Here is a 12,709-nt window from a genome sequence, read left to right on the forward strand (position 1 = left end):
TTCTCAGGGTCGATACTTTCTAATCTAGAGATATTATAACATACTATTCCTGATGAAGGACTTTTGCCCAAAACGTTGATTTTCCTGCTCCTTGGATGCTGCCTGACCTGCTGTGTTTTTCCAATACCGCTCTAATCTTGACTCTGATGTTATAACATACCTCTGGAGCAGGTGGAACTTGATCCCAGGCTTCCGAGCACAGGAGCTGGGACTTTATCACTATACCACAAGAGCCCTAGTTCCTCAGAGTAGATATTTTCTAATCAACCTGTTCAGAGATGTTATTACACACTTCTGAAGCAGGTGTGGTTTGAATTTGTGTGTCCACACTCAAGAGTATAGACATTATCACTGTACTATAAGAGTCCCAGTTCCTCAAGGTAAGGTCAGAGCTCCAATCACCTTCAGCTGCTTCATCAATGAACATCCCTTTACCATAAGGTCAGAAATGGGTATGATTATTGATACATGCAATCTTTAGTCTGATTCATGACTCCCAAGATATGAAATATTCCATGAACATCTGCAGCTAGACTTTGATAACAGCCAGGCTTGGAATGATGAGTAACAAGTAACATTCGCAGCATGTGTCTATATCCAACAAGGCAGAATACACCCATAGCTCTTTGACTTTTACAGAAATTAACAACACCATTATCTTTGTAATATACTCAACCATCAACATTCCTGTGGATCTGAGCCTTAACTGAAATGAGCACATTAATACACCAATTACAAGCTTGAAGACTTAGAATTCCGCTGCAAGTAACTGAGCTCCTGATTTCCCCAAATCCTGTCTAACATCTATGTTAGGAATTTGGTTGAATACTCCTCTTGTGCCTGGATAGGTACAGTTCAAACAACACTTGAAATTTAACATCATCAGAACAAATCAGCCCATATCCACAAACATCCACCCCCTCCACCACTGATACTCAGGAACAGCAGTGTATACCACCGACAAGAGAGAATAGTGAAACCTATTTAGGGTCGTCACTGGCACCCTCCAAGTTCAACAATGCCACCTGCAGGTTTCTCTCTGAGCCTCACCCAATCATGCCAACCAGAACTATGTTGCCTTGTCTTCACTGTCATTGGATCAAAGTCCGTGAACTTCCTTCCTAACAGCACTTTAGGTAGACCTCCGCCACATGGAGGAGCACTTCAAGGAGCCAGATCAACGACACCTTTTCTAAGTTATTTAGGGGTGAGCAGAAGTTGCCGACCGTTTCATTGACACTCTCATCCCATGAATAAATTAAAACAGAAGTTTTTTAATCTGGTCTCTTCAGCATTTATGATTTTATTTGGTACACCATTGACTTTAGCTGCAATTCCCTCCCTAAATCTTCTGCTCTCTTTCTTCTTTTCACAAACTTTTAGGCTGCGAGCCACCAACATGGCATATGGATCCTGTATCAGCACAAATACAGCATTTCCAACTGATTCACGCAAAGTACCATACTCTTACCCAACCACCTTGCATCAGAGCGAGAATGACTGGTAGTGGTTTAGCCTGAGGGTCATCATGTCTCAGGCAAGGGGAGAGGTTGAGAAGGAGAGTCTTTAAGGCAATCTTAGCTTGTGTGGGAATTGAATCCATGCTGTTGCTGTTACTCTGCATTACAAAGCAGCCATCTAACCAACTGAGCTAACTGACCACCTTAAATCCTCCTCTCACCAATTTTTATATATTAGACAACTAAACAGGTTTTCCTTTGGAAATGTACCTATAGAAGAAAAATGAGAATTGCAATTTTATCATTAAATTGTTTTGGTGCAATGTGAATAGTTAAATTAATTACAAAATTTGTATAAGCTTTCAAACACAGATTATGTGATATCTACTATTGCTGTTGAAGTGATCGCAGACTTATGATCGTTGCTATTAACACTACAAAATTATTTACCTTTTGCAGGGAATTAAGAAATTTTCTCCAGAACTGTATAAAAATTTTGAAGATCATTATTTGGGTGATGAGATTGTGACTTGTCTCCATCTTTGCTCAATGCAGAAGAAAAAGCAACCAAATGGCTATTATCACTGTGAGACATCAGTTCCCGTGGGTAAGTGTATAGCAATGCTTTGAACTCACATGGAGTTTGAAATTAATGTACCATATTTTACATGATCTGTGCTATTATTCAATGGCATAAAGAACAAAGTCTCTTGTTCATACTTTTCTTTCTTGCTCTCCACTTGCTCCCTCCCTGTCTCTCTGTCTTGCTCCCTCCCTCTTTCTCCTACCCTCTCACTCTTTCTCTCGCCCCCCCCCCGCTTTCACTCCTCCCTTCCTTTCGCTACCCCTCTCCTCTTTCCCTCCCCTCTTTCCTCCCCCTTTCTTCTCTCCTTTTCCCCCTCCCCCTCTTTCCCACACCCTCTTTCCCTCTCCCCTCATTCCATTTTACCCCTTTTCCTCTTTCCCCGTCTCTTTCTCCCTCTGTCCCATTTCTCTCTTTCCCTCTCTCTGTATTTCCTTTTTTCCCTCTTTCTTTCTCTGTCTCCCTCTCTCTCTTTGCCCACACTCTGTCTTGCTCTCTCTCTCTCTTCCTCCCACCTCTTTCTCCGCCCCCACCTTTTTCAGTTTTTCTCTCTCTCTCTCTGTGTCTCTCTCTTCACCCCTTCCCCCCCCCCCCACCGTGTCTCTCCCTCTTCCCCCTACCCCTTTAATCAAAATCAGGCTTTGTGAATATTGAAATTTCAATCTTAATTCTGAGTTACAAAACTATGGTATACCCAACATTCAATTTCCTCTTGCTCAGAAGTACATTATGTGCCATGTTGAAGGAATGCTGCATTGTCCAAGATGTGTTGCTTTTGTTTGAGATATTAAACTGCGGCCCATTGTAGGGCTTTCAGCAGAATATACAAGGTCGCATAGCACTAGTGTTCCATTGGTTTTTGCATACTGACGCTATTTCAGTGTTGTCCCTTTAAACTAGTCTTGATCATGGAAAAACGTCTATCTGGTACTGTCCAGGCAGCCACACACCTGATCACTCCTGCACCTTTGTAAGGTTTTTTTTCTTAGTTTTATTTGAAGAAGAGGAGTTTGACATGTTTCGAATATAACCTTCTATCAACACCAAAAGGAGATGATCAGGTCTTTGATTTGATTGTTGTCTTAGGAATCCTGCACATTACTAAACATGTTTTCATGCATTAAGATAGTGATTACTCATTAACTACATTTAATTTGCTGTTAAATGGTTTATCACATCTTGAAGTTATTTCAAATTTGAAAAGTTCAATTTTGTGGAGCAAGAGTTTACCTTTAAATTTAATCTTATTTTCATTCCACAGCCGTTTTAATTTGCATGCATTATTAAAATGCTTTCTTCTGATTCTACATAAAAAGCTCTTCATTTGTTTTATCATGCAGGTTCTAGGGACAGGTCTAACGAAAATATTTGTTTTAATTCTGTGCGTTGCAGATAAAATGCAAGGCCTGCATTACAACATCCGTGATGTTGTCCTAAGTGTATTTGTTCTATCACAAGGGAGGTTGGGCTGAAACCATAGCATTTGAGAGTAAAATAACCTCATTCAGGGTCTGCTGTGTTATGAACTAAGCAGGAAGTTGCACTGTTGCTGGCAATGGTTTCATTTGGCAGTGTATGTTCAACATCACTGCTCTTGTGCCATTGTACTGCACAATGTTTTCCTTGTAGAATGATGGTGAATGGAGTTTGGCAGGCTGTTCTGATAAATATGTAACAGCAGTCTACTATCAAGGGAAGGGAGCTGTGACTGAAGCATCTTGTTATTCTGCTCTTCGGCATTTAAGAATGGTCTTAAGATAAGAGGGGATGGTGGAAAGTTGCTGAGGATTATGGAAGATTTAGATTTTAGGTAGCATCTATACAGCTGCTCATGGTGGAGCCAAGAAAGAAAGGCAGTTTGAGGTGGTGGATAGGGATTCTGCTGAGGAAGAGGCGCAGAGACAGGGGACAGGCAAAGCTGTGAATAAATTTTTTAAAAGAGCATAAATTAATGTGAGGTGATGGAAGATTAGGTGTTCTTGGATGTTAACAATTTGATTATTATGCCAGCTGGACAATAAGCCCAAATCTTATTGCCTGGTGGGTATATTTTCTTGGGAGCGTGCATAAATAGCTGGAATTTAGAACAAAATGTAAGTGTAAATTACTCATTTGAAATGACGAAGGTCTTTGTATTAATACAACTTAGTAATACAGTAATTAGCAAGAAGAGGCATTAAAATTAAACATATGAAAGTAATAAATAAAATGCTCAAATAGAGTGAAGTTGCTTTTATCTGGATTTCTCATGCAACCAGCAGTCAAGAGGAGTAGGTTTCCTCATACGGGAAACTGACTGTTTGGGTACCATCTCTGTCCTTTTCAACACATCTCACTGATGGTACTTATCAGTGGTCCCAGCCACAATCAACACATTCATCCAACATGAGCCGGATACGGGGCTGTTTATTGTAATTAAATAATGAAACGTAGGACAGATTCCTGTTGAAGAATGTGAGAGCTTCTAGATACCAGTGTCAACTTGGAAAAACACGTCTGCAGTAAGTGCCTGTGACTTCAGCTCAGAATCATTGGCCTGGGGACTGAGTTACAGACACTGCACTACCTCAGCAAAAGGAAATTTACCTGGACATTTTGTTTGAAGAGATGATTGTACACCTTAAACTGTGAGAGTGATATCCCAACATCAAGGCGACAGTTGACTGAGTGTGGCATCAAGTAGCCCTAGAAAAGTTGTAATTAGTAGGTATCAGGGCAAACTGTCTTGGTTGGAGTCATACCTGACACTTTGGAAGATGCTTGTGGTTGTTAGAGTCAGTCACCTCAGTTCCAGGACATCTGCAGATGTTCCTCAGGATGGAATCCTAGGTCTAACCACTTTCAGCTGCCTCATCAATGACCTTCTCTCTATCGTAAGTGGGGATTGCACAATGTTCAGCACCATTTGCGACTCCTCAGACACTGAAGCTGTCTGTGTTCAAATGCAACAAGATCTGGACAACATTCATGCCACACAAATGTCAGGCAATGGCTATTTCTAATAAGATACAATCTAACCATTGTCCCTCATTATTTATTGGTGTTACCATCACTGAATTCCTTCACTATCAACATCCTGGAGGTTATCATGACCAGAAACTCAACTGAGCTTGCCATATAGATACTGTGGCTGCAAGAGCAAGTTAGAGGCTGGGAATGCCGCAGTGTGTAACTCACCTCCTGACTCGCCAGCGTTTCAAGAAGGGCAGCTCGCTACCACCTTCTCAAATGCAATTGGGACAGCTAATAAAATGCAGGCCAGCCAGCAATGCTCACATCCAGCAATTGAACCAAAAAATGGTTTTCTGATTTGGAAAGTGGTCATTGACAGGAGGGGAGAAATGCATCTGAGGTGGGTAATGGACCTGTAAGGGAACAAAGAGGAATGAATTGTTAAAGCTGACAGAGACTAATCTTTGTGACCTGGTTTGCTTTACAAAGACATGGTTGAAAGTTGACAAAGCTGGGCATGAATATTACAGGAAATTTGACAAGTTAGAATCACAAGAAGTTCAGATATGATGGGATAGCTCTGTTAGTAAAGGATGAAATTAGTACAGTAGTGATAGATTAATTTAGCTCAAAAGGGCAAGCTGCAGAATCATTTTGATTGGAGCCAAAAAATAGTAAAGATAAGAGGTCCTCTGAACAGTAGTTATACCGTAGTCCAGCATGCAGGAAGAAATAAATTAGGGCACATATAAGAATCATGGTTGACTTTAACTTACAACTAGGTTAGATGAATCACATTTTCAAAAGAAGCCTGAAAGGTTACTTTGTGGAGTCTTTCCGGGAAATTTCTTTGAGTCCTACATTCTAGAACTAAACAAGACACAGCTGGCAAGAGGAAGTAGAGAGTCTGCAAAGGGATAGAGACAGGTTACGTGGACAAAAGTTTGGCAAACTGAGTATAACGTGGATAAAGGTGATCTTGTCCATTTTGGCAAGAACAGAAAAGCATTAGCAAGTGGAGAAAGATTGCAGAATTCAGTGGCACTGAAATATTTGGGTGGCCTGATTTAAAAAAAAGTGATTAGGAAGGCAAATGGAAAGTTGTTTATTGCAAAGGGAATGGCATATCGACATGGGGATCTTTTACTGGAGCTATACATGGTGTTGCTGAGGCCATATATGGGAAAGTGTACAGTTCTAGTCTCTTTAAAAAACAGTATGATTTTCAAATAAAGTCATTTAGAGAAGGTTCACTTGACTCATTCCTGGGATGATGATGGACTTATCTTACGATGTCAGTTTGAGAAGGTTAGACCTGTAGTCATTAAAGTTTAGAACAATGAGAGGTAGCCTTATTGAAACATAAGATTTTGAGGCAGTTTGAGAGGATAGATACTGGGAGGATATTTGCTGTTGTGGAGGAAGACTAAAACTAGGGGTTATAGTTTAAGGATAGAGGTCTCCCTTTTAAGGCAGCATAGAAGAATTATTTTTCTTGGAAAGTCATTAGGGTGTGAAATTTCTTAGAAAGTTGTAGAAGCTGGAACTTCAAATCTTTTTAAGGCTGAGTTCAATATGTTTCTGATCAACGAGCAAATCGAGGCTTGCACTGTTGGCAAGTAAGTGAAGCTGAGACCACAATCTGAGCAGCCTGATCTTGGTTGCAGGTGGAGCAGGTTCAAAGGGCAGAATAGCCTACTCCTATTCTTCAGTCCTATTTTGCTAAGTACTATTTTTAATCTAAAATGCTTCCCTTAAAGATCTTTATTCACACTTTGGTAAATACACATGATCATATACACTCTGGCATGGTTTCTGCTTACTTCCAGATCACTCTAAGTAATCATATGACTCTAAGTTTAACATTACATCATTATACTTTTTGCTCATGCAACATTACTACATCTGACCCAAAGTCTTTATCCCTTTAACCACCCCATCTCTACCACTCGCAAACATCTTCTCCTCCAAAGTCTCATACCTCAATGAGTTGATCTTCTTGGAAACTTGGCCAGTCTGATGTTGTTTTATTTTAATTATGAGATCGTTAATGCTCTTCACTCTTCCTTTCTGATTTTTTTTCCCTTTCCTGGATCGGTTGTTGAGGTCTCTTGTTTCTCTTGTCTTGAGGATAGTTCCATATTCCGATTAGTTTCTTGTTCAGTTATATTAGTGTGCTATAATTATCTCTTGATCTATTTCGACCCTAATATGATCTTGGTTATATGATTTTTTCCCCCTTTCCATGAATCTCTTATCCATGCTCTCTCTGCATGTGTAACTTTGGTAACAATTGTGTTCTGTACCTTGTATTAAAATTTCTAGCCTGTTTGTTGCTTTGATCTTAATGCCTTTCCCCTTTTATGGTCATTCTCAGTGATGTTTGGCTGTAGCTCTGTGACAGAGATGTAACTCATGCTTTCAATCTCCTACCCATCGTCAGTGTTGGTGATACCCTACGGTGATGTTGATTTGTATTTAACAATTCAAGATATAAATGTTTTGTTCTTTTTCAATAATATCTTGATTGTACAATCTACTTATTCAGCTTCTCCACTTGAATGAGGATGGCCGTGCTAACTTGCGAATTGAACAAAATTGTATTCACATACAAATTGCTTGAACTACTCATTTGTAAACTGTAGACCATTGTCTTGGAATAGAACGTTCGGAGTGTTGTGTCTTTCCAAGATTTTCTTGAGTGCTTCTGTCAAAATATTTGTGTCGATTATTTTCCTCAGTCCACCCTGTGTAGTAATCCATGACAATAACGAAGAACTTTTATCTTTGCCTCATCAGTCTACATTGACTCATTTTTAAAGTGGTTGAAAGAAACTAAAAAGCTATCAAACAGCAATTGCATTGCAATAATCTGCTCACATGTTCAGTTTGGATTCATTCAGAGCTATGCAACTCCTAGCCTTATCGTAGCCTTCGTTCCAACATGAAAAAAAGAACTAAACTCCCCAGGAGAGTTGGGAATTTCTCTCCTTGATATTCAAGGCCATATCAAGAATCCCTGTTACATCAGAGTCAATAGAAATCAGGAATAGGGTGAGAAACTCTCCACTGATGGACATTCTACTTTGCACATAGGAAGATAGTTATGATTATTGGAGATCACAGCTGCTTCACCAACGCACAATAGCAGCTATATGTGCTGTCAACAGGATGTGCTAGAGAAATATGTCAAGGTTCCTTAGAATGGACTTTCCAGACCTATGACCACAGCCATCTAAATGGACAAGGGCAGCAAACAAATGGGATCAACAGCACCTGCACATTCCCCTCCAAAACACTTGTGATCCTAACTTGGAAATATATTTCTGTTTCTTCATGTTATTGTGTGAAAATCATGGAACTCCCTTCTTGACAGCCTTGTGGGTGCACCTATATGAAATAGACTGCAGCAGTTCAAGAAGGCAGGTCACCACCACCTTCTTAAGGGCTGCAAGGAATAGGCCATAAATGCTGGCCTGGCCAGCAATGCTCACATCCAGTGAATGAATTAAAAAACATTTTTTATTCTTCCCCAATTACTTGAAATTTTCTTTATGTAGCCAATAAATGTTCTATGACTTCTGGTTTGCAAGCTTCAAGCTGTTCTGTGCTGTGAGTTTATTTTCTCTGTTGTATTTTTTGGTATTCTTGAAAGTGTGTCTGTTGTTGTCTAGTAGTTCCCGTGTATGTATTCAGTTGTTAAGTTATACCTCATTAGCCTCATGCTGACACATTGAATCTTGGTGAAAATGAGAACTGCAGATGCAGGAGATCAGAGTCAAGGTTAGTCTGGGGCTGGAAAAGCACAGCAGGTCAGGCAACATCTGAGGAGCGTGAAAATTGATGTTTTGGGCAAAAGCCCTTCATCATGAATGAGACTGGGAGCCTCGGGGGTGGAGAGATAAATGGGAGAGGGGTTGGAGCTGTGGGGGAAGGTAGCTGAGAGTGCAATAGCTGGATGGAGGTGGGGCTGAAGGTGATAGGTTGGAGAACAGGGTGGAGTGAATAGGTGGGAAGGAAGATTGACAGATGGGACAGGTCAGGAGGACAGTGATGAGCTGGAAGGATGGAAGTGGAGTAAGGTAGGGGGAGGGGAGATGAGGAAACTGGTGAAGTGCCAACCTTCCAACTGAGCACCATTCTCATGACCTGTCCCATCTGTCAATCATCCTTCCACCTATCCCCTCCATCCCGCTTTCCGACCTAAACCTTCACCAACCCCCACTTCCATCCACCTATTGCACTCTCAGCTACTTCCCCCGTCCCCCCCAGCCCCATCCCCTTCCCATTTATCTCTCCACACCCAAGGCTCCCAGCCTCATTCCTGATGAAGGGCTTTTGCCCAAAACATCGATTTTCCTGCTTCTCAGCTGCTGCCTGACTTGCTGTACTTTTCCAGCAACACTCTAATCTTGACATTGAATCTTGGTGGCATTTTAGTTTTGTTTTGTATTCAGATGAGTGACCAATGGTTTATGATCTATTTTCAAATTCAAATGTAGGCCCAATACAAAATCCATAATTTGTTCACATGTTCATGTTGCCAAATCACTGCGATCTAGAAGTACAATAAACTAGTCTGTCTTTCTATCCTTCTGCATCTGAAAGATTCCCTGATCCTAATGAAGATGCATTAGCTGCTATTGGGTAGGGTAGACGTCAGTCATAATGTGCTAGGATTTCTTTGATTTTGTTTATCATTATTGTTGACCCTTTCATCTTTCTTGGAGGTTAATTTATCTCTGCTAACTTTAGAAAAAACCTTCTCGCCTGTGATATTGGTCACTTCAAATATGTGCCAAAGAAATTTTATTCATAGTTGCGCAGACTCTTGATTTTTATTCATGTTAGATTTTTGTTTCTGAAATACTTTCATAGCTGTTCTAATTATTTGTTTCTGCTTTGTTTTTGTGGCTCCAAACATTGGTATCTTGTCCAAAATTTGTGTTAATCCAAAAATGCTTTCTAATGTGTTTGGCTCTGTGGATATTATTCCAAGGGTAATTTATTGAAGTTATAATATCCAAAAATATGTTTATAGGTCATCATTGTAGTCTTGATCCTGAGGTAATTGCCAGAATCTGCTGTTCAACCCCAGTTTGGTTAAAAAGGATACTCTTAGCTAGTTTTCTTAAACCAACATCCACTTGAAGCTATTAAGTGAATATCATTTCATTGCTTTGTTTAGTTAAGTTAGATCCACACAGGTTCTTATTGAATTATTACCATAACCATTCTGGAACATAGTCTTGTTGGTACTGTTACTAGTGAAATTACTTTTTGCCTCACCATAGAATCAATTTCATCTTCAGTTTTATACAAAAGTGGATATGGCACTTGGTCATTACAGGCATAATTGCATTTCAGCCTTATCACTGAAGCTAATATAGTAGTCTCTCTTAAAAATATTGCAGATGTTAACAATCTTGAGAACACGCCTTTCAAAATTCACTTCTCGGTCTGCATGTGCAATCTCATTGACCTTGTGAATTAATTTCCTGTTGAAGTGCACATTGCTGTATAATAGAGAACATCTGGATTTAAAAAAATAAAGTTACTTGAATTTCTCCTCCCTTACATCTGAGCTTTGCTATGATTTAGTCTTTTGGTCTCCATAATACTCCCCCAGGTCCCTGTGCTTTCATTGAGGATGATCGCAATTTAATCTTTCTCTAAACTGTTTAAACTAGTTTGATAACACTGAGACACTGACGAATATAGAGCTGTAGTCTGCTCATTTACTTCCAATTTAACATTCCAGTACTCATTCCCAGAATGTTTGATTTCTCCGAGGATTGTTTTTCCCTGGTTTTGTGGTGTACAATTTCTTGACCTTGCTTTGTCTGTAACTCTGTTCACTACATCCAAGTGAAACTGACATTCTCATTACACATTCTGCTAATGTCTCATGACTCAGATGCGTCTTTATAGTTATTTATAATATTAATTGTGATTTTATAATATGCATTGTAATAATGCTATTTCCCACCAAGCCATGAAGCATCCTGACTTGGACCTATATTGCCATTTGTTCACTAACACTAGCCCAAAATCTTGGAACTTCCTCCTTCCCTAATATCAATGTGCATATGCCAATTGATATGGACTGCACCAATTCAAGAGAGCACCTTACTACCATGTTCTCAATGACAATTAGGGATGTGTAATAAGTACTGGCTTACAATGCATGATCAAAGACAAATATTAATAATTCTCTCATTATAATTGTCACAATTTGTACATAGTTGCAGAGATGTCAAAAAAGAAAAGTGAAAGAAATAAAGTAAGTGTTGGGATAGAAGTTCAGCATTGTTTGCATTTTTCAGTACTTTATGATCTCCATTGAGGCCAATCATTGGAGTTTTTGAAAAAAATTGAATTTTCAGCAATTTGCTTGAAGAAAACTCACCACAAGATTGTAATTTCCAGGACTTACTATAATGAGCGATAAGGTAACTATTGACAAGATATTACTTGGTAAATGTTAGACTGTGGCACCAAGGAACCCTACTAAAACTAGAGTCGTTCGAAATTGGATGGGGTGTCTCTGCCCTGGTTGAAGTCATACCTAGAACAAGGGAAGATAACATGGAGAATGTCAAGGCTTGTTCTGACATGTAGCACGTCACATTTGTGCCACACAAATGCCAAGTAATGATCATCTTCAACAAGAGAGAAATCAGTGGCAGAATTGGTCAGCAGGTTTGACTGTTAGCCGAAAGGTTGGTGGTTCAAGATCACGACCTTGAGGTTGATTGAGCTCAGTTAGTTGGTTTGTGATGCACAATGATGTCAACAGCATACGTTCAATCCCTGCAATGGCTGAGTTTACCACAAAGGATTCTCCTTCTCAACCTCTTCTCTTGCCTGAAGCAGGGTGACCCTCAAGTTAAACCACGACCAATTGTCTCTTTCTTGCTGCAGGATTCCTAGAATAGCATATCGCCTAACTCCCCACAGCATCTACAAGGCACAAGCCATCTGTGAAGGAATACTCCTACTTGCTGCTCCAAAAACACTCAAGGAGCTTGACACCATCAAGCACAAAGCATTCTTATTGATTGATTGGTACCACATCCACAAACATGCTTCCATTACTAACATTTAGGTAGCAGCAGTGTGTACCATCTACAAGAAGCACTGCAGAAATTCACCAAGACTCCTTAGACTACTGAACCATAACTACTGAAGGTCAAAGACAACAGATACATGGGAACGCCACCTGCAAGTTTCTGTCCAAACCACACACTATCATGACTTGGAAATCGCAGTTCAAGATGGTAGTTCACCACCACCTTCTTAAGGGCAATTAGAGATGGACAGTAAATTCTGGCCCAGCTAGCGACATTCACGTCCCATGAATGAATAAAAATAAGATAACTTGGGAGACTGCAATTAATACTATAAACTGTTTAGAGTAAAGTTTTCGTGCTTGTTTTGCAACACAATCCTCACACCACAGTTATATGTAACACCATGCTGTCAATGTATAGTTTTAAAGGAACTACTCAAGTTACTCTCACATCCATCGAGTTTGCTACTTTCCCTTCTGCTGAGTCGTAATGTCAGATATTAGTTGTTTCCTGTAGTTGTCTGGAAATCCCTGAACTGCAAAGGTTCCTCTTCTGGCCACATAAATATCCATTTTTCACGAAGAGAATCAGTCCCAACTAACATTCTGCCCCAGCAGAAATAGTCTGTGCCTTTACTGTGC

At 39.9% G+C, this 12,709-nt stretch overlaps 1 protein-coding gene across 1 annotated transcript in view; it reads left to right on the forward strand.

Annotated features, from left to right (window-relative positions):
- The window catches only part of LOC132835556 (uncharacterized), a 207,312-nt gene that overhangs the window by 96,087 nt on the left and 98,516 nt on the right, over positions 1-12,709 (forward strand). The window contains exon 8 of the mRNA XM_060854836.1: positions 1,920-2,067. Coding sequence (XP_060710819.1) covers positions 1,920-2,067 — 148 coding nt within the window. The remainder of the gene's footprint in view (positions 1-1,919; positions 2,068-12,709) is intronic.

This window comes from Hemiscyllium ocellatum, chromosome 3 (assembly GCF_020745735.1).
Source record: "Hemiscyllium ocellatum isolate sHemOce1 chromosome 3, sHemOce1.pat.X.cur, whole genome shotgun sequence".
NCBI lineage: Eukaryota > Metazoa > Chordata > Chondrichthyes > Orectolobiformes > Hemiscylliidae > Hemiscyllium > Hemiscyllium ocellatum.